Below are 20,504 nucleotides of genomic sequence, written 5' to 3' on the forward strand. Positions count from 1 at the left end.
AATGCATAAATAAGTGGAACACAGATCGATACTTCTCTCTCAAAAAAAAAAAAAATATATATATATAAAGAGGTGAAAAGACACCAGATACCTCTCTCTCTGTATGCACACAGAGGAAAGGCCATGTGAGTACACAAGAAAACAGCTGTCTACAAGCCAGAAAGGAAGGCCTCATCAGAAACCAACCCTGTCAGTACCTCAATTTTGGACCTCCGGACTCCAAAACTCTGAGAAAATAAATTTCTGTTGTTTAATTCAACTAGTCAATGGTATTCTGTTATGGTAGCCCTAGCAGATTAATACAATGCTGATTAGTACAAACAAGGGGAACCAGATCACAGGAAAGTAATATTTTTCTTGGTAATAATAATAAATTGGTTTTCTGGTTTGTGAATTTGGTTAGAATAATTCCATCCTCTGGAATTATGCTTACTGCTTCAAATTTATAAGCTAAAAAGCTGAGAATCAGATACTGAAATGTGGGATCTATACCTAGATCTGCTGGACTAGACTTAACTGTGTAAGCCAGACTATCTTTTATCCAGTAAATATCCTAGGTACTTTACTACATGTGTCTTCAAACTGCAACAGTGACTGACTACAGGTTATGTTCATCTTACCCAGTATCATTTTCATCATCATAAAAGGAGCAATTTTATAGGGAAACAGGAAAACTTGGTTCCACAAAGCTGCCAATATGTCTTGGTTGATTTGAGGCCATAGCAGGGCAAGCAACCTTTGGACTAGGTCAGGGGTGGGCAACTTTTTTGTGAGTGCGTGCCAAAACCAGCAAAATCTCTGACTCAAAATTCTTCTGCGTGCCAACCCTAATTTTTTGAGAACATGTTACGCCTACTTGATATCTCTTAAGGTGTACGTATGTGAAGAACCTTGAAGAAATAATAAAATTCATTCGAGTGACAAAAACACAGTGTATGATGATGAAAAATACATTATTTTTTAATGTATACATGTACACTGACAGTCCGACAGAAAACTTTATGACTCTGTTTGATATTATCAGTGGGACTTTTGCTGTTGCATCACTGATGACAGAGATTTTACATCAGGTTTATATTTCGTGACCCTCAGAGATATGCACGAGCTACTACTTTCATCCGTCCGGCTACTCCTATTACAAGACTTAAGAAAATTCATCACTGAGAACAAAGATTCACAAGTGTATATGGATGAAAACATGGAGAGTAACGCAGTTGCAAAGGTTTTAAACAGAAAAAATTTTCTGGAATGGCATTCCAAGTCCTCAATAGTTCGTTTTCGACACTTCTCTCTGGTACTCCTGTCTCTAATCGCTTTTTTTTCAATGTTTTCCAAGTAAACTCTAAGGTCAATAAGTTTCTGCTTCCAAATTGAGCTTCTCTGAAATTCAATCAACTGCATTTCAAAGTCAGCCATGTCTATCCATGAAAACGTTTGTAAGTTTAGTTCCTCCAGTTTCATGCTGTCTGGAAACCTCATGAATTTTGCTGTCTCTTCCAGTTCTCTGAATTTAGCAAAACTTGAGAAGAACTGCTCAATAGTTGACTCGATGATGTTTAAAAACAGCTTTTGAAGGCTTTGACTTTCTGTTCTGTCATCTTTTGGGAGGTCTTTGATGTGCCTCTTGAGGTTTGGAAAATATCTAAATCTCTCACCATCTACATGCCCCTTAAAGACTTCCAGTTTCTTTTCAAAAGCCTTTATGTAACCAAACATGACATCAAGTGTCTTGCCAGTTCCTTGTAATTTAACATTTAAGTCATTCAAATGTTCACAAAAATTGTAAATGGAAGATTATAAGAGAGGGTTTCACGTGCCAGCAAAAGTTACTGGCGTGCCATGTTTGCCAGGGGTTGCCCACCCCTGGACTAGGTACTTCATCTGTATTCCACATACAAGGACCGAATGCATTCTACCCTATTCTAATTCTCTTCTCCTTCTCTGCTGAAAGTAGTTTTATTTCTTGGAGCTAAAAAGAATCCTATCACCATCACATACATAATAGCTGCATGACTTGGGGAGGTAGTTTAAGCCTTTGTATTTGACTTCATTTGTAAATGTTCATGTCATTCTTAAATGGTGTGTGTGTGTGTGTGTGTGTGTGTTTTGATTTGGGGTACTCTCAGTAATTTAATTATCTACTTCTAGAGAAATTATATATAATTGCCCTGCACAGTGACTGGCACATACCAGGCACTTAATGTTAGTTTATCCACATTCTTTTCATGAATGTCACAATTTTCCATATTTCCACACTGTACATGAACCACATAACTGGTTTCCACAGAAGCATCCACAGAATCAGAAAAATCTTAGTTTGTTATGCTGGATAACAAAAATGAATTATTTAGCATCAATCCAAACATTCTGAAAAGTACTAAAAGGACAATTTGTTAAAAAATTAGTATGGGGTAAAAGGGCTCTAGCCTATCTATGTAGCTAGGGTAAGATGAAGCAATCATTTTCAAGGAGAGCTACTTTTCACAGTTGAATGCAGTAGCATTCATTTTGGAAATCTGAAAAAACAATTATCAGTCAGACTTCTGTATGTGGGAATAAATCCAAAGTATTCCTAGCCTGTTTAAAGGATTGAAATATCCTCAAACAGGAATCTAGCATATCTTCCTGATATCAGTGGAGCTTACTTTGCAGTGAAAGTGTTGTAATATTAATTTTAAAGGCATGTACTGAGATTAAGTTGTTGAAATAAACTCTATAGGTCTGTGGATGGGATGAGAAGACAGAAATAGGAAAAAAGCATAACTCAAATATCAAATATAATTTTCATTGTGAAGAGATATCTACATAAAAGAAATGCTTTAAAAGGCTGTAACTTGCAGATTTTAAACACAGCCGAAGCATTCAAAAGAAAAGGTTGATATTAAAATATGCATGGGGGGGGGGTGTTTGTTTCTAGAAGAAATCCTTAGAAAATAGTGCTAAAATCAGCTCACAAAGGTTCTTTGTAGGCTGTATGTCCAGTGCTAAGACTATAATACTCCATTCATTTTAAACATTAGCTACATTTGTAATGCAAAAACAATGTGAAACTAAATTACTGAGTTCCTCAAAGCAACACAAAAACCATTTAAAAGTAAAATGAAAACAGCAATTCCCCCAGTAATATAAGAATTACTGGAGAATTTAACAAGATGAAAAGGAAAAGCAAATAAGATGAGTGCAACTCTTGATTCTAATTTTCTTGGCCAGTGTTCTAAATAAAATGAACATACTTCCTCTTAAGAAAATAATCTATCCAAATGATTCTATTTATTCACAAACATATTAAGGTAGCTTTCTCAGTAAAACACACTGTTTTTCATAAAAGGCAGCCAACTTGAATATTATACCTTTCTTGCTTTCAGAAGTGTGTATCCTTAACTGGCTTATTTAGTACATTCAGTCACAGACTACACCAAAATAAACTGTAGATTTCCTTAAAATTGTTAAGATTAAGAAATTGCAATTTATTTTGGAAATTTAACAAATAATCCAGGTGAAGAGTAATATATCTTGACTAGTGAGGCTTTCATCTGTGCAGCGATATAAAGCCAAAGATAATTCAAACACCCTGCACAATATCAGAAGTGACTATCAGATCATCTGACTCTGAGAGCCAGATCGTATCTAGCACATGGTTGTGACAGTTTAAGAATGTGTTCTTGGAAAATTCATTATTTGAAGGAGAATATATGAAAAAAATTATTTGAATCTTTTTGAACTTTCAAAGTCTTGGAGAATTCAACAAATTAAAACGCCAAGTTAGGATATAATTTAAAAGCATTCAAAGTCTAAATAAATCTCCTAAGAATGGTTTAGCAGCTTATAATGGTATACACTTCTGGCCTAAACTGTTCCTCAACTTAATTGTCAAGTGTAAAATACTTTAAACTCATCACAGTCTTCTACTTGTTGAAAACAGCCACCCCTCCAGATCGAATTTTTAAGTAAAAACCCAAATTGTTCAAAGATACAACCTGGAAGACATTTTAGAAATTCCATTTTTGAGAGTCTGACAGATTTAGGGGAAGGTCTCTTCATCTCTCACCTTCAATATGTAAAATATCATTTTATGTTCCTTTGTGTAAAAACATTTTATTTTCATGGGGGGAAAGAATAACTTGTAAAAGTACAGCTTGAAAAATCCCATTTCTCATTTTCTCTCAGTATACTTCTAAATGTTCATTCAGTTAGTTATTCATAACCAATGCAAGATAAGCAAAAACACTGTCTCTAAAAAAGTGGGGAAGGAGTAAGAGTAAGGTCACGAATTAGAATTTGAGATAAAATAGCCAACTTAGAATTAATAGTGAGCAATAAATGAGGAGTTTACTACCAAATCTAAATGCTAGAGAAAAAAAATTCTAAAGAATATTCTATAAGAAGAAAGCAATGATCCCCCTAATTGGCTGAGATACAAGAAATGTAAAAAAATAAAGTGGTAAATATAAAGGAAAATAAAAACAAATACTGTATAAAATAAGAAGAGTATCTAATTTGTGACAATGACAAAAACAAGTCCAAATAGACCATGTATGCCAATAATTAAAACAAACACTAACAGATTAAATTCATCACTTTAAAATTATCCCAGCCCAGCCAGTGTTGCTCAAAGGTTGAGTGTCCACCTATGAACCAGGAAGTCATGGTTCAATTCCTAGTCAGGGCACATGCCTGGGTTGTGGGCTCTACGCACAACCCAGGTGATGTGCAGAAGGCAGCTGATCAATGATTCTCTCTCATCATTGATATTTCTTTCCCTCTCCCTCACTCTCCTACCCTCTCTGAAATAAATAAAAACATATTTTAAAATAAATAAATAAATAAATAAATAAATAAATAAATAAAAGACTGCAAGTTGTATTTTTAAATTCTCACCAGAGGATATGCTTTTATTGATTTTTATTTATCTACTAGAGGCCTGGAGCAGGAAATTCGTGCATGGGAAGGGGGGGAGGTCCCTCAGCCTGGGCTGCATCCTCTCCAATCCGGGACTCCTCGGGGGATGTCTGACTGCCTCTCGCAATCCGGGACCACTGGCTCCTAACCGCTCACCTGCCTGCCTGATTGTCCCTAACTGCTCCCCTGCTGGCCTGATTGCCCCTAACTGCCTCTGCCTCACCCCACACCCAGGACCCAGGATTCCCTCCCTCTGGCCAGCAGCAGGCACCCAGGACCCGGGCTGGCCGCAGCCACAGGGGACCGGGGGCGGGCAGCTTCGCCCGGGCCACAGCCGCAGGTACCCAAGACCGCGGGGCTGGCAGCTTGTCCCTCTCCCAGGTCGCAGCCTAGCTGGTCCCCATTCCTTTCTGTGAGCTCATTTGTGCCTGGCTGGTCCCCATTCCTCTCCCCCCAGTGTTGAGTATCTGAGCCGTTTTGGTGTAACGACCATTTGCATATTAGCTCTTTATTATATAGGCTTTAAAAATAAATAAATAAATAAAAAGATGGCAAGTTGTATTTTTAAAAAAATATATTTTATTGTTTCTTACAGAGAGGAAGGGAGCAGGCTAGAGAGCTAGAAACATCGATGAGAGAGAAACATCAACCAGCTGTCTCGTGCACACCCCCCACTAGGGATGTGCCCGCAACCAAGGTACATACCCTTGACCAGAATTGAACCTGGGACCTTTCGGTCTGCAGGCTGACGCTCTATCCACTGAGCCAAACCGGTTAGGGTGGCAAGTTGTATTTTTTAATCCTCACCTGAGGATATGTATGTATGTATGTATGTATGTATTTTATCCATTATATTTTGCTGTGTAACAACTTAGCTCCAAAATTTTGTGGTTTAAAAGAATTATGTAATAGTTCTCATGATTCTGTGAATTAGGTTGAGCAGTTTGGTCTGGGCTAGCTTGGCTTTTCGGCTAGGCAGGTTTCAGCTGGGATGCCTTGTCCTTGCTCCACAGGGTCCCCTCTGCTTCACTGGATTGAGCTGGGCGTTTGCACAAGGGCTGACAGTTCCAAAGAGCAGTAGGAAAAGACAGGCTTCACGTGCAAGTGTTTTTCAAGACTGCGCTATAAGCTGACTTCAGCTGAAGCTAATCCGCCATCTACACAAGAACTCTGGGCTATGTCTCTGGAACCAGAAGCCCTTGGTTATCTGTCTCTTAACCAACTCTGGCACCAGCGCCTCTTGGCACCTGGTGGTTCTTCTTCCTTTAGATTAAACACACATTCCTTTTCCCGCAGGTAGACTCACTACTTTTAGGTAGAAAACACAGAGACTGGAATGTGGAAGGCATGGAGCATATCCATGTCATCTTGTTGCCACCCAAGACACCATTGGTATGTAAGTTCTCTTAATAAACTCTTAATGTAATGATGGAGTTACCAGCCTCTTTCTCTGGTCTTTCTGGCAGAGAAATTTTATGTATCAAAGCCTCTGTTTGTGCCACACTTGCTAATATCTCCTTGGCCAAAGCAAGCCTCATAGCCAAATACAGAGTCAAGGGGTTGACTAACAGACTAGAAGTAAAATCATCTTGCAAAAGGGTAAGCATACAGTGAGAAGGATTTGTGATGATTTTGCAATCTAACATTCAATTTCACAATCCTTCACTGCATTCTTTACATGCATTCCTCGGCAAAAGTTAGGAAGAGTAACAATAGCAATGGGTGAAAAACAACTTGTAGAGATGAATATTGGCATACTCTTGCTAGCAATTTTATACCTAGGTATATAGCCAATAGAACCTCTTACACATGTGAAATGTCACATGTACAATGATATTTTTAGCAACACTGTCTTAAAAGCAAAAGTTATAAATAATTCAAATGTCCATTGCAAGGAAAACAGATAAATTGGGGTGGAGTTACATAATGAAATATTATCCAGCAGTGAAAATAAATTTTTCACTTGCTCATTTAACAAATATATACTGTGTGCCAGGCATAGTTTAAGATACCAGAAACAGCAGTGAACAGAAAAAAATCAAACATATCAGATAGCGATAGGTGCTATAGAGAAAAATAAAGTGTGTGTGTGTGTGTGTGTGTGTGTGTGTGTAATTTTTAACAAGGTGGATAAAGAAGCTTTCCTGAGAATTTGACATTAGCGAGGAGCCATAAAAAATATGGGGAACAGCACTGTAGAGAGAGAGAAAAAGAAGTACAAAGGCTTTGCGGTAGGAATCTACTGGTAGTTTCACTTACCAAAAGGTATTAAAGTTACTGATAAGTTAAAATATTTAAATTTCTGAAAATTAGTATGTAGCCTGCTGGTGTGGCTCAGTGATTGAGCATCGACCTAAGAACCAGGAGGTCACAGTTCGATTCCTGGTTGGGACACATGCCCGGGTTGTGGATGCGGTCCCCACTGACATGCAGGAGGCAGCTGATTAATGATCCTCTTTCATCATTGATGTTTCTATCTCTCTCTCCCTCACCCTGCCTCTCTGAAATCAATAAAAAACATATTTTTAGCCCTGACCGGTTTGGCTCAGTGGATAGAGGATTGGCCTAGGGCAGTGATGGCAAACCTATGACACGCGTGTCAGAGGTGACACGTGAACTCATTTTTTTGGTTGATTTTTCTTTGTAAAATGGCATTTAAATATATAAAATAAATATAAAAAATATAAGTCTTTGTTTTACTATGGTTGCAAATATCAAAAAATTTCTATATGTGACACGACACCTGAGTTAAGTTAGGGTTTTTCAAAATGCTGACACGCCAAGCTCAAAAGGTTCGCTATCACTGGCCTAGGGACTAAAGGGTCCTAGGTTCGATTCTGGTCAAGGGCATGTACTTTGGTTGTGGGCATATCCCCAGTGGGGGTGTGCAAGAGGCAGCTGATCGATGTTTCTCTCTCATCGATGTTTCTAACTATCCCTCTCCTTCCTCTCTGTAAAGAAATCAATAAAATATATTTTAAAAAAACAACAAAAAACAAACAAACATATTTTTAAAAATTGGTATTGCAGATAGAGATCCTAGTGATATCTATTGATTATCTATATATATAAAAGGCTGTGCCCATCCATCCAACCGGTAGCTATGACGTGCACTGACGCTCAATGCAGGAGCTGCCATGACACACACTGGCCATTTAAAAATAAATGGCGTCATGGACCTGGCACCAACAAACGAATACTCGGCTCCCCCAAGTGGGACACAGGCCCCACCACCACCCCAGAGTGACACCCCACCAAATCGCAGCCAACGCTGCCAAGACCCCATGGTGCAAAATGTGGCCCACAGCCCAGCCCAGCCTGGAAACGGTCGCTGTGGGAGCCAGGTAATGACGTCACATAGCAATGCCCAGCTTCCTATCTCTAGCAACTAGCCTCCTTGGAGTTTGGTCAGCCCAGGAACCCAACTTGCTTTAAAGCCAGGTGCAAACATTTTACAATTTAACCAAATGTTTGTGAAGTGTTTTCATGTGCCTCATCTCAAATTTGATCCTCACAGAAGTCCTGGAGTAGGTAAATAGGAGACTCGGTGGAATCCTATTTTCTTTTCATTAGTCAGAAAACAGAGATTTAGAAAGTTTAGAAACTTGACCCAACTGAAAAGAAGAAATGGTGGAATTTGAAAATGACTTCAGAGGAGATTACAAATGGTGGCAGAGTAGGAGGATGCTGCACGGACATGCTCCAGGAACAAGCTGGAATTACAACTGATATACGGAAAGGCTTCCTGAATAATCAACAGAAAACTCGCAGGAGAGAACCCTGATACCTAAGGATTGAAGGTGGAGACCTCATAGAGACTGGTAGGAGGGGTGAAGACGTGAAAGGGCTAGCCAGGCACCCACAGATGGCAACTGAAGTCCCAGAGAGTTATCTCAGCTGGGGTGGGGGTGGTGCCACTGAGAACTCTGGGATCTAATCCTGAAGCAGGGCTCCCCAGTAGAGAGCACCAAACTGAGGAGGGTACCTACATAACATCTGTGGTGCTGTCTGCACACGCATTTCGATCTGTCATTGTCAATCGTGAATTTGGTTGACACTTCTATTATAGAGAAAGGGCGAATAATTAAAATATTTCTCCAATTATTTTCCTTTCAATGCGCACGAATTTGTGCACCAGGACACTAGTTTAGTATAAATTAAATAATACTCCTCTGCACACAGAAGCAGTGCTAAAATTTCCCATCAGTAGATTTTCAAAACTTATAAGGGGCAGGAGAACCTGTATATATACTCTCTTGATTACATGGCTTTTGCAATGTGGACACTTGAAAGTTTCTGGAAGGAAACAGACTCAACAATAAGTGAAGAAGTGGCTAGTCAGATCAACCAATTCAACTACGTCTTTATTCTGTCTTCTTCTAGACCACAGAGCAAGCAGCATTTGACAGAGCTGAACATTTTTTTAAAAGAATTCTGAATAGCTCTGGCCAGGTGACTCAGTTGGAGGGTTGTCCTACCAAATGGTTGCAGGTTCAATCCCCAGTCAGGGCACGTACAGAAATCAGCCAATGAGTGCATGAATGGGTGGAACAACAAATCAATGTTTCTCTCTCTCTAAAATAAATTTTTAAAATGCTTTATTACACTGTGTTTATTCTTTCATGTCTGTATTTATGTTTTTCTCTATCAGGCACCCGACTAAAGTATCTGTCTTTGTTTCCCACTGTTTTCTCCAGAACCTGGGACACAAAATATTTTGTTCACTGATTGGATGAATGAACAGATATGGCAATAAATGTCACTACAACATGATCTTTTCCATGCAAAGAAAGTAAGTGCTGGAAGACATTCTTAAACATCAAATCCCCAAATTTCAATTCTCAAATTCCATGTTATGGCTTACAAAGATAATGTTGTGGCAAAAGGGAAAAATTCTCCCTTCTCTCCTCTGGTTCTTTTTGGTTGACTGAATAATCAAATTAACACTAGACAGACTTATAAGAGAAAAATCAAATTTAATTTCATGGGCAAGGAAAGCCTATATACATCAGAGAGTCAGAGTCCCCACTACATAAAAGGTTCGGAGACAGAAAGGGAAAATGAGGTATATATGAAATTCTGAGCTTAAGATGAGGTAAGTAAGACATCTTGGGGCTTGAGTGTCATCTGCAAGATGATTACAGCAGATATTCAGTAATTGGTAGTTTGCCCTACCATATACATAGGTCAAAAGAGGTTATTTCTGATAATCTCCTATTATGGGCAAGGCCTCTAATTCAAATTCTTCTAGGTAGTTAAGTGGGACAAGGTGGCAGAAGTTTCTCGATCCTGCAGGGTCTTAGTTACCTTTAGCTGAAAATAATCTGCATACCACAAAGGCACACCTTGTGGTGACTCATTCTGAATCCCTACAACATAAACTGTTAACAATAATACAAAAAGGTTCAGAAAATGACCTACAAGAATGCCTCATTTTGTTAAGAATCCCATATGTTGTAAAACATTCACAAAATGAAACTGTGTATATAAATACATTTATTTACTGACACTTCATTAATAATAAGCAAACAATAATCAAGTAAACAGCAACATAAGGACCTGCTTTCAGAAGAGGGTTGGGAAAGAGTTCTTAGCAACTGCTCAGTAGGCCACATGATGATCACGCTGATGATAATAATCATGGGCAACTAAATGCCAGGCACTATTCTAAATGCTTTACTTAAACCTATTCATTTAACCCTAACAAGAAAGATTCTGACTACACTGTCAAGGAGGAAATTGAGATTGCAAGAGGCTAAGTAACTAGCCCAAGGGTTGCACAGTAGTAGAGCTGGAATTTGAACCAAGGCAATTTAGCTTCATAGCCTTAACTCTTATCACTATCCACCCGGTCTTCTTAGAAAAATTTGTAAAGACCAGGGTTATTATTATTAATGAACCTGAAGAAAAGAGAAAATACCACAAAGATATGTATTTCTGGAATACTACTGACAAATTCCATAGCAATTATAGTTACACCAGCTGATATAGGATTACTCAATAGGTTGCTCTTGCTTAACTTAAAAATACCTTAAGCGTTAAGCATCATCTTTTATCTAACACAGAAAAATATCACCTATTCAAAGTTCCAAAACCTTTAAGAAGCATATTTTTAAATGAGCTTAAAATAGGATTTACATAACACATAATATCAATTCAGCACACTCTACACAAAGTTGCTTTCCCAGACAAAATAAGGAGTTTCTTCAAGCAATAAACTCCTTAAAAGTTTACTTCCACAATATTTTCAAGTCTGTGGAAACAGATTTTTAACTAACACAACAACAAACAAGTTTTCAATTCAATTCATTCAGTTTGTTTGCGTCTCTAATCTGGAGTTTACGTGAGACCAACAAAGAGCATGTGGGCAAAAAACAGCAGTGATAATAAGTTCCTGGCCCTACAATCTCCAAGAAAGGGGAGAGACTAAACAGGTTTTGTGCAATCAATGGAAGCAAAAAGAGTTTCCAACAAGACAGAGAATTAACTCTTCTACATTGGCTATTTATCCAGAATGAAATAATTACAGAAATGACTCCACAGATTAAGAAATAACCCTATATAATAAAAGCATAATATGCAAATTGACCAAACCACGGAATGACCAGTTGGCGGGAAGTGGGGCCGGTGAGCAGGTGGCGCCAGGCCAGCCAAAGCATGTGCCAGCAGGGAGAGGGAGGGAATGGCGAAGGGGGGTGGGGGGGAGGCTGTGGGGAGCCGATATAGGGTTAAGCCTCGGACTAACCTGTTAGCAAAATCACAAACAAGTCTTTTTCTGAGTCTTAAACAACCCAATCCGAGAGGTGGCCGCTGATTTACGCACGCTGTCATTTAAAAAATAAAAATGGGGGAATTTGCTGGAAGCCGGTCCACCCTTGCTGCTTGACACAGTCGCTGCAGGGAAAAAACATCTGCACAGCTTATGTTTCAAGGGACCAGGCGTATATGGCATATGTTTGCTCCCCTTCTTAGCACTATGTTTTAAACAGGACCACCTCCCCGAGAAAGGTTGTTTCCCCAGGTCAGGGATTATTAACAGGACTAAGGAAGAGAATAAATCAGTAAATCTCCCTAGTGTTACAGAAATACCATGTACTACTTATGAAGAACTTGGACTAAGACGGTTGGCAATAAATTTGGGACTTGTTGGGCCCACATCCCCAGGGGTCTGCCCACCAGGGAAAGCACCAAAGCCTATACCCCTGGAGAGCCACCACCACAGGGCAGTCCCAGGGAAGGCAAGCAGCGAGGCTGGGAGGACATAACCTTTACTGGGTGGGATAATCTCCTTCAGTCACTTCCTTGTAGCCTATCAGTAGAGCAGTGACCTTGGAAAAGCCCTTGTGATGGAACACAGAGATTAACCTAGACCACATTAAAATCAACAGAACTAGACAGAGACAGGATTTTTGGCAAAGGTCAGATAAGAAAGAAGGAACTATAGAACGTTACCCAAAACATACCATGATGTGATTATAGAGGCATGCTTATAGGATGAAATGGTATAAAAATAGATGTAATAGAACAATAAAAAAGAGAACCTCGCTATGCTGATCAACTGAACGCTGCCTCCGTGTCCTTCATTCTTTGCCGACTCCGTCCACACCTTTGGGAACCCTGGACCTGCTGGGGCAGGACCCCAATAGGAGGCAACAGCTACCAGTGGTGGCAGAGGGGTGATGGGGATGAGGTGAGGCTGCGCCTTCTGGTGCCATCCCCTGATCAGCCGCTCAGTTGCCTCCCGCAGAGGGAGGCTGGCAGCAGCGGGGTGACTGGGGCAGCGCTGTCCCCTGATTGGCCTGCCTGGTCGCCTCCTACAGAAGTAGGCCTAAGCCATCAGTAGGACATCCCCTGAGGGCTCCCGGACTGTGAGAGGGCGCAGGCTGGGCTGAGGGACCCCCTCCCCTGCCGAGTGTACAAATTTTTGTGCACTGGGCCTCTAGTCTATATATATAAAAGGCTAATATGCAAAGTGGCCCCTCAGGAGTTCAATTGCTTGCTATGACATGATCTGACCACCAGTAGGCGGCACGGAATGAAGGAAGGCCCCAGCTGGAAGGTGGCAGCCAGGGAAGGGAGGCCCCCACCAGCAGCCAGCAGCCAGCAGCCATCAGCCATCAGCCAGGGAAGGGAGGCCCCAGCTGGCACCTGGCAGCCAGAGAAGGAAGGCCCCGGCCAGCAGTCAGAAGGCCCCGATTGACATTGATCGCCAACCAGGCTTAGGGACCCTACCTGTGCACCAATTTCATGCACCGGGCCTCTAGAATAACAGAATGATGAAATTACAAACAGCTTGGAGAAATTTTTTTAGCAGGAGCAAAGTAATTAATACAGCTTCTCATACGTATTAACAACATTCACTGAGTGAGACATGTGTTACAAAGATCCTCTGTCTTTTCCACTTGCCAGAAAGAAGATACCTCGATACCTGATACTAAAAAAGCATGAACTCAGAATAACTGTTCTGAAGAATAGAACTAATTTTCTTTCCTTATAACACTCCACTGCAAATCTTGCCAACCATAGCGTTTTTGTTTTCATGGAATTTACAAGACTAAAGGGGGAAGGAATGGATGTATACACACACATATATATATCTCTTTACTACATGAGAGAAATCATTTTCATGCAAACCAGGAAATACTAGCAAACAATACAAAGATGCCTAGAGACAACCTGAGCAGAACAGAAAGAACACCTGGGATCTCATTTCCAGTTCAGGTTCCGGCACTACCTAAGCCATAGGACCTCAGGCGAGCCAATACTGACTGTTTCTAGGCCTCAATTTTCTCCTATTAAATGAGAAAAACCTAACTTTATGTTCACAGAGGTTGCTTCTACTTCTAAATACTGCATTCAATAGGTATTTAACTATATATAAGCACCAAAAACCTCAGCTTCCTCTGTACTTGTAAATTCTTAAGTAATAATACATGATGACCAAAAAAGATCAGACTTAGACTCTCAAATACAAAGCTATACTCATTTTCTCCGGTCACCTACTTATTAATTAAAGTGACTAACTCAATGGATTACAGTATCTAATTATTCCTGGCTAGCTTTTATTGTGTTCGAAAGTAGGGCAAAGATCATCTCAGAGAAATGTATGATAATACTTTCTGATAAATACTACACAACATAAAACACCAAATTTTGAAGAGATGCAAAGGAACAGTATTCTGCACTAGACATGTCCAGATTTCAGAGTAAAATGACAATATCACCATATTTTCACTTACATAGTGATTTCACATTTACTATCGCAATCATTGTGACATTCTATGAAATAAAATGAACAGCACCTTTACCAACCAGCTCAGAAAGTTAGGTAATCTGTCAACTTTCACTCAATAAATGTTGGACTTCAATCCAGGTCTTTGACTCAAAGTTTGATGATATTTTACAATTCTAAAAAGTGTTTATTCAAGCCAAAGACAGGAAGAAGATGGACAGTGAGAAAATTTGGGTAATCAGTTTCTCCATGACTGAACTGAACTGAACAAAAAGAATATGAGACCAGCCCTGGCCGGTTGGTTGGAGCATCCCCGGGAACACCCATACACAGGTTTTGGGCTCCCTGTCCCGTGGGGGTGTATGTATGGGAGGCAACTGAAGTTTATCACATCGATGTTTCTCTCTCTCTCTCTCAAATCAATTAAAAAAATGTACCAATGACTATAAGATCAGTGTTTGGTAGTTACAAAGTCAACACGCAAATTTACTAGCTATTAAAACTAACGATAACCTCTAATCTATATAATTCCACATCTCAACAACCTTGTCACCTCGTTTCAGACAAGTGTGAAAATTTTTTCTAAATAAAAACCAAGAACAAGATATACATGAAACAACACGTCTGAATTTTGCTTAAAAGCGTATGCTTCTAAACAGCTTGGTCATCAGCAGGGAAGACCTCCATTTACTCTAAAGTCCTAGAAACCGGGGAAGGAAGCAGCAGCTTAGAACGGCTTGCCAATCAGTGGCGCTCAAGGCAAATGGTCGGGGGTAAGGTGTGTGGGTTCGGTGTACCGGTGGCCAACCAGGGAGCGGTGTCCCAGATAAGCTGGCTACCGCCAGACATCCAGAGTCCGCAGCCCCCGAAAATACTGCTTGAAGTCGAAATCACGGTGCCCCAGGTCTGCACGGCGTAAGTGGGAGAGCTCCGGAAGAGGCTGAGCTCTGAGGAAAGTCTCGGGCTTCCGTCCCCAATTCCCCGGACTCGTTTACCTACCCGCTCTGACCCCGGCTGCTCCGGATCTCCGGGTCCTACAAGCGGCACCTGACCGACTCTCACACCCGCCGCTGGGCTCCGGCAAAACCGGAACTCGGTACGTCACTTCCTGTCCGTGTTCCCCCGGGAGACCGTCTCCTGAAGAGAATCGTTCCCACCTCCTTTCGGCAACCTCGGCTGACGGTCGCACGCAGGATTTCGGTCCGGGACCTGTGGGCGGAGCGAGAGGGAGAATGACTGTTCTCTCCTCAGTTCTTGATCCGGAACTTGTTGTCCAGGAACCGCGGAAGAGGTACCTCGTGCGACGCAGCGTGCTCGCTCCTCCGAAGTGAAGAACCTCAAGACGCGGGCGAGGCGAGGAGAAGCGCACTAGGTAGGTGGGCCCCTCGCAGGGCGAAGGAGAGGATGCCGTTCTCCATCCTCTCTCCAGTTGGGATGTGTCTTTCCGTAACCCGCACCCCCACCCTTTCATCTTCGTAAACTTTCTGCCGCCCCAAAGCTGCTGGAGCCACTGATCCTGCCCTGCCAGCCATCCTTTGGAACGAGGGACCAAGATGCGGGGCAGGGGACGGGCCCAGAATTTTCAGTTCCCAGACAAAGCCTCCATTCGGGCAGCATCGATGTGCTCGCTCCGAATGTGGGAGAACACCGACCAGGCCTCGCACTCTGCTGAGTTTTTATTGAACTCCCCCATCGTATCGAGTTGCTGAGCCCTACGAAGGAAAAAAAAAGGGGGGGCGGGGGAGTTCTAAGAATATGACCGAAAATTTGGTTCCCAGACATAATGGCTAGAGAAATATTTCCTTAATTGAAATATTAAAGAAGTAGACGCCAGAGACTGTGACCCACAGGAGGAGTTATGTATAAGAGCTACAGCAGCTGGGAAGGATAGGTAAGACTGGGGGTTGGTAAATATTTTAGAGGCAGGCATTTGAACTGCGCCTTAGGAGTAAAGAAGATGTTTTTGTTTGTGTGTTTAGGCGAAGGGAAATAATTGCAGGGGAAGATTGCTGCTTGAAGGGACCTAGTAATTTGGTGTGTCTGGGCAGTACAGTAAGTAGCAGGAGGGTAGGAGGATACAGTAGGTTGTAACCAAATTGGGTAGCGCTGTAAATTCATGCAAAGGGATTTGTTTTATCCTGTAGGGGCGTTTACCCAGTGATTTTTGAGCAGGGAAGTAGACTCAGGTTTGTGTTTTAGGAGCATAATTTTACTGAAAGATGGACTAGGATGAACTAGGGCACGAGTGAAGCAAATGTGGAAAGATGAGAGGTAGTGAAGTTAATTTTAGAGGCTTTTGGCCAAGAGATAATTGGGGCACTGCTTAGATAAGATGGTTTAAGACAGATCCACAAGTTTTGGTGACTGGGTGGGAGGACAGAAAAGTCCAGAGTTACTTAGAAATCAAGAATACAGAAAAAAGAGGGAAGGGAAGATACTGAGTTCAGTGTAGAGTACTTCATAGACACCTAAGTGGTGAAACTAGCAGAAGCTGGAAATTCAAGTTTGGAGCTCAAGAAAGGCTTTAGGGGTCTTGAGCGTATGATGATTTGGGAATAAAGCTTTGAAGATGAGCTTTGTATCATGACCTTGATAGTGAGTACATTTTAATACTGCTCTTATTAGTCATGTTACTGTGGATAAGCAGCTTCTCTGATTCTTATCTTTAAAATGAGGCGAATATTTTCCTTTTATTTTCATAGCAACAGTAATGGAAGTAAAAGGTTTAGAATGTTATTCAACACATAATAGGTCTTTTTTCTGTACAGGGTGGGGCAAAAGTAGGTTTACAGTTGGTCATATGGAAAAGAATACAATAATAAATACAAGAATAAACTATTTGGTGTATTCACAACTGTAAACCTCCTTTCTCCAGATAGTACCTGATTTTGACATATGAGATATTTGGTTACTTTGCAACCTATAAATTAGAGCAGAGAATCCGTCTAATTGTTCAGTTTAGAGTCTGGTCATTAGATTATCAGAAGTCCCAGTGTGGGTTCTAATTTACTTTTCTGGCTGCAAAGACATCCAGAGCCATGAAGTCCTGTCTGCACAGCCCTGCTGCCTCATTAGGCGCACCAGTGAAAGAGGACTGAGACCACGTGTGACCCTTTTCCTCTAGCCACCCCATCGCTAACTCTCTTTTGAACCCTAAATGTTTGTTTCCTCAGGATTTTGTTTTAGCCCTTTCTCCACTCTACTTTTCCCAGTGGCCTCATCCACTTTCATCACTTTACCTCAGTTGTATGTGAAGTTCTCTTAAATCTGTATTTCTAGCCTGGGCTTATCTTCTGACCACTAAAATGATGCACATATACACTATCTGAAAGGAGAGGACTCCTATGAAATCTTTTGTAAGTAGAAATGGATGGTATAAAGTGAAGAAGCAATTTCTGTTCATTTATATGGAAAAATTTGAGTGTTCCCAAGCCCCAGAAAATAACCTACCAAATCATACAAGAAACCTAAAATAATACTTGGATAGTAAAGACAGTGCCACTCTTACTACTCTGGGTGCACACTGCTTCTATATTGAATCGCTGAAAAACAGTGAACAGTTTTTGCTTTCTGCCTTTTTTTTTTTTGTAAAATGGAAAATCTTCGGATTTCTTTTGGTTATTGAAAGCAGGTACTAATGTAGGTTTTCACAAAAGCGAGTGATGTAACATGGATTTTCGAAATGTGGGAGATACCTCTATCTTTTTTATTTGCCAGACATCTCTGACCAAGATGTCTTTTGGTCAAACAAAATGCAATATACAATTTAAAACTGATTTCAGTATTTTTTACTTTCAAACATGAATTGTACTTGTTAAAAGTTAATTTTATAGTATATGAATTACATCTCATAAGGTTTAACACTCCCTTCCCTGCACTATCCTTATATTAAACTATTTGATAAGACTGCATATAATTTACCATATAAATTTTTAAAGCATCAATGTCCTAATTTTAACATGAGAATAAAAAGAAAATTTATGATAAAATCTATATTTCCAGGACTTGTGCCACAGAATCACATGAATCCAATAACCTCAAATGTAGACTGATACGTTTTATTGGTGACTCAGATACCATGAACAGCTTTGCTGGGATAACAAGAATTAATTTTTAAGATAAAGGATAAAGGATAATCTCCCTTTGTTTTTATATAAAGCACTCTGGTAAATTCACTGTATATTAAATGCAAAAAATAGTTTGTGTTTGTATGTAAAATGAAATTGGGTTCGTCTTGTCTATTAGCTTTGCACTTACAATAAGGTCCAATGGGACAAATGTTCACTTGTAAGACTGACAGCACTCTCTGCTCCGGTCTAGCAAATGTTAGCAAGGCACCTCACTCCAGACCCATTACATAGACAACCAGGAACTCCTCCGAGGCGCTGGTACCATCCCACATTGCATTATGAAGACTCGATTAAATAAGCACTATATTCCAGAAAAGGGGGTGGGGGAGTTATTCTTGGTTTCTTTAGACCCTTCGGGCATCTTGGTAAAACAGGACATTTCCTTTCTGAGGAACAGAGCTTTGTTGTAGCCAAGAACAAGAGATACTTACTACTTTGAGATTCAAAATGACTTAAATTGCTTCATCTGTATTCTTGAAATTTTTTCTAGTACAGAGGAGAAAAAGCGGTACACACATAAGATTCAAAATATATTGTGCCTTTTTTCTGGGTGACCTCAGAGTTTTAAAAATACTGTTGCTTATATACTATTAAGGTATTTGATAAGCCTGTAACTTTTCACTGCTGTGTAGTGATAACCTTTTTCCTTTCCTTTCAGATGCTCTCCAAATCCTTGGTAATGGAGTATTTGGCTCATCCTGGTGCACTCAGCGTGGCTGCTGGAGTAGCTTGTGGCATGTGCTTGGGCTGGGGCCTCCGTGTGCGCTTTGGGATGATCCCCAAAAACTCAGTGAACGAGACAAACACAGCAACCAGAACTGAAGCGAGCATCTTAGGAGAGAGTGGGGAGTACAAAATGATTCTTGTGGTTCGAAATGACTTAAAGATGGGAAAAGGGAAAGTGGCTGCCCAGTGTTCTCATGCTGCTGTTTCTGCCTACAAGCAAATTCAAAGGAAAAACCCCGAACTGCTCAAACAGTGGGAATACTGTGGCCAGCCCAAAGTGGTGGTCAAAGCCCCTGATGAAGAAACTCTGATTGCATTACTGACCCACGCAAAGACGCTGGGACTGACTGTAAGTTTAATCCAAGATGCTGGACGTACTCAGATTGCACCAGGTTCTCAAACTGTCCTGGGAATTGGGCCAGGACCAGCAGACCTAATTGACAAAGTCACTGGTCACCTAAAACTTTACTAGATAGAATTTTGTATCATGATTGTCTCACCACAAATGTTTGAAACTGTCAAATTCTAACAATAAAAGCTGAGTTTCTTCCCCCAATTTATGTGTTCTTGAGGTGAAAATCTGTTGCCATGTTCTTCTGTCATGTACTTGGCATAGTTACACAGTTATCTTGGGCTAAAAAGAAAAAAAAAAGTTGGTTAAATTGTCCTAGTGGTTTAAGTCCTGAAACAAAAAATACTTAAGAGAAACAGTTCACAACAAAATTGGATTACAAGGGGGGAAACAGCATTTCCTTTGCATGGTTAGGTCCCTCTGCATGTTAATAGCTCTTCTTCCCCAAGACTATGTTGCTGTCACCATTGGAGAGGATCAGGGGTTAAAAGGTAGTCCCATTGGATGCAGGTTCTTTCCTACCATAACTTTCTGGATGACTGAGCACCTACTTTATTAATAGATGTATAGCCACCCACAAAAGGCTTTAGACTCTAACCTGCTAGATTTTTAAAATTTATGTCTCAAAGTTGAGGTTTAATAGCATTGATATAACTAACCCACCTGTGCAGTTTCATGCTCATTTCTCAGACCCCCTGGCCAAAGGTTCTCAGCAGTGGTTCTACATCATCGCCTATAAAAACTGCTTCACTTCCCCCCTTTCCTAACAGTGAAAGCATTGAAACTGGTGAAGTGACTTGTATGGACCTTAAAGGTGGTAATGGGCACATGTAGGAATTCATGGTCACTGTGAAGTAAAAGTAGTATGTCATCACAACATCTCATTGTTTATCCAGAACTGAAGGAATTAGGTCATTCAATTATTTATGGGCATCTTTATTTCCCTTTTGATCTTTATACAATTAACATGACATAATTCCAGTATTACTATACCAGCTTCCCAGCTCCCAAAACTACAGCTTCTACCCTTTTTGCAATGTATTCTTGCAAAAAGCCCTTTTTCTGAGAGCCTTTTAGGGGGATCCTGGCAGTATTTCTAAATTTAGTGTATCCCTAAGAATTAGGATGCCAGGGAGAATTTTGATAACAGGCGCATGCTAAGTGG

The 20,504-nt window shown here is 40.6% G+C and overlaps 2 protein-coding genes across 2 annotated transcripts in view; one reads left to right on the forward strand and one right to left on the reverse strand.

The window, feature by feature from the left end:
- The window catches only part of VMP1 (vacuole membrane protein 1), a 102,191-nt gene extending 86,529 nt beyond the window's left edge, over window positions 1–15,662 (reverse strand). The window contains exons 1-2 of the mRNA XM_081109040.1: window positions 15,427–15,662; window positions 15,131–15,340 (exon numbers count right to left, since the gene is read on the reverse strand). The gene's annotated coding sequence lies outside the window, so the exon portion shown is untranslated. The remainder of the gene's footprint in view (window positions 1–15,130; window positions 15,341–15,426) is intronic.
- PTRH2 (peptidyl-tRNA hydrolase 2) lies at window positions 15,413–20,227 on the forward strand. Its single transcript, XM_081109041.1, has 2 exons — window positions 15,413–15,503; window positions 18,920–20,227. The coding sequence occupies exon 2, from the start codon at window positions 18,920–18,922 to the stop codon at window positions 19,457–19,459; it is 540 nt and encodes a 179-aa protein (XP_080965167.1). The 5' UTR covers window positions 15,413–15,503; the 3' UTR covers window positions 19,460–20,227.
- The last annotated feature ends 277 nt before the right edge of the window (window positions 20,228–20,504 follow it).

Source organism: Myotis nattereri (genome assembly GCF_964212035.1).
Source record: "Myotis nattereri genome assembly, chromosome: 16".
Lineage (NCBI taxonomy): Eukaryota > Metazoa > Chordata > Mammalia > Chiroptera > Vespertilionidae > Myotis > Myotis nattereri.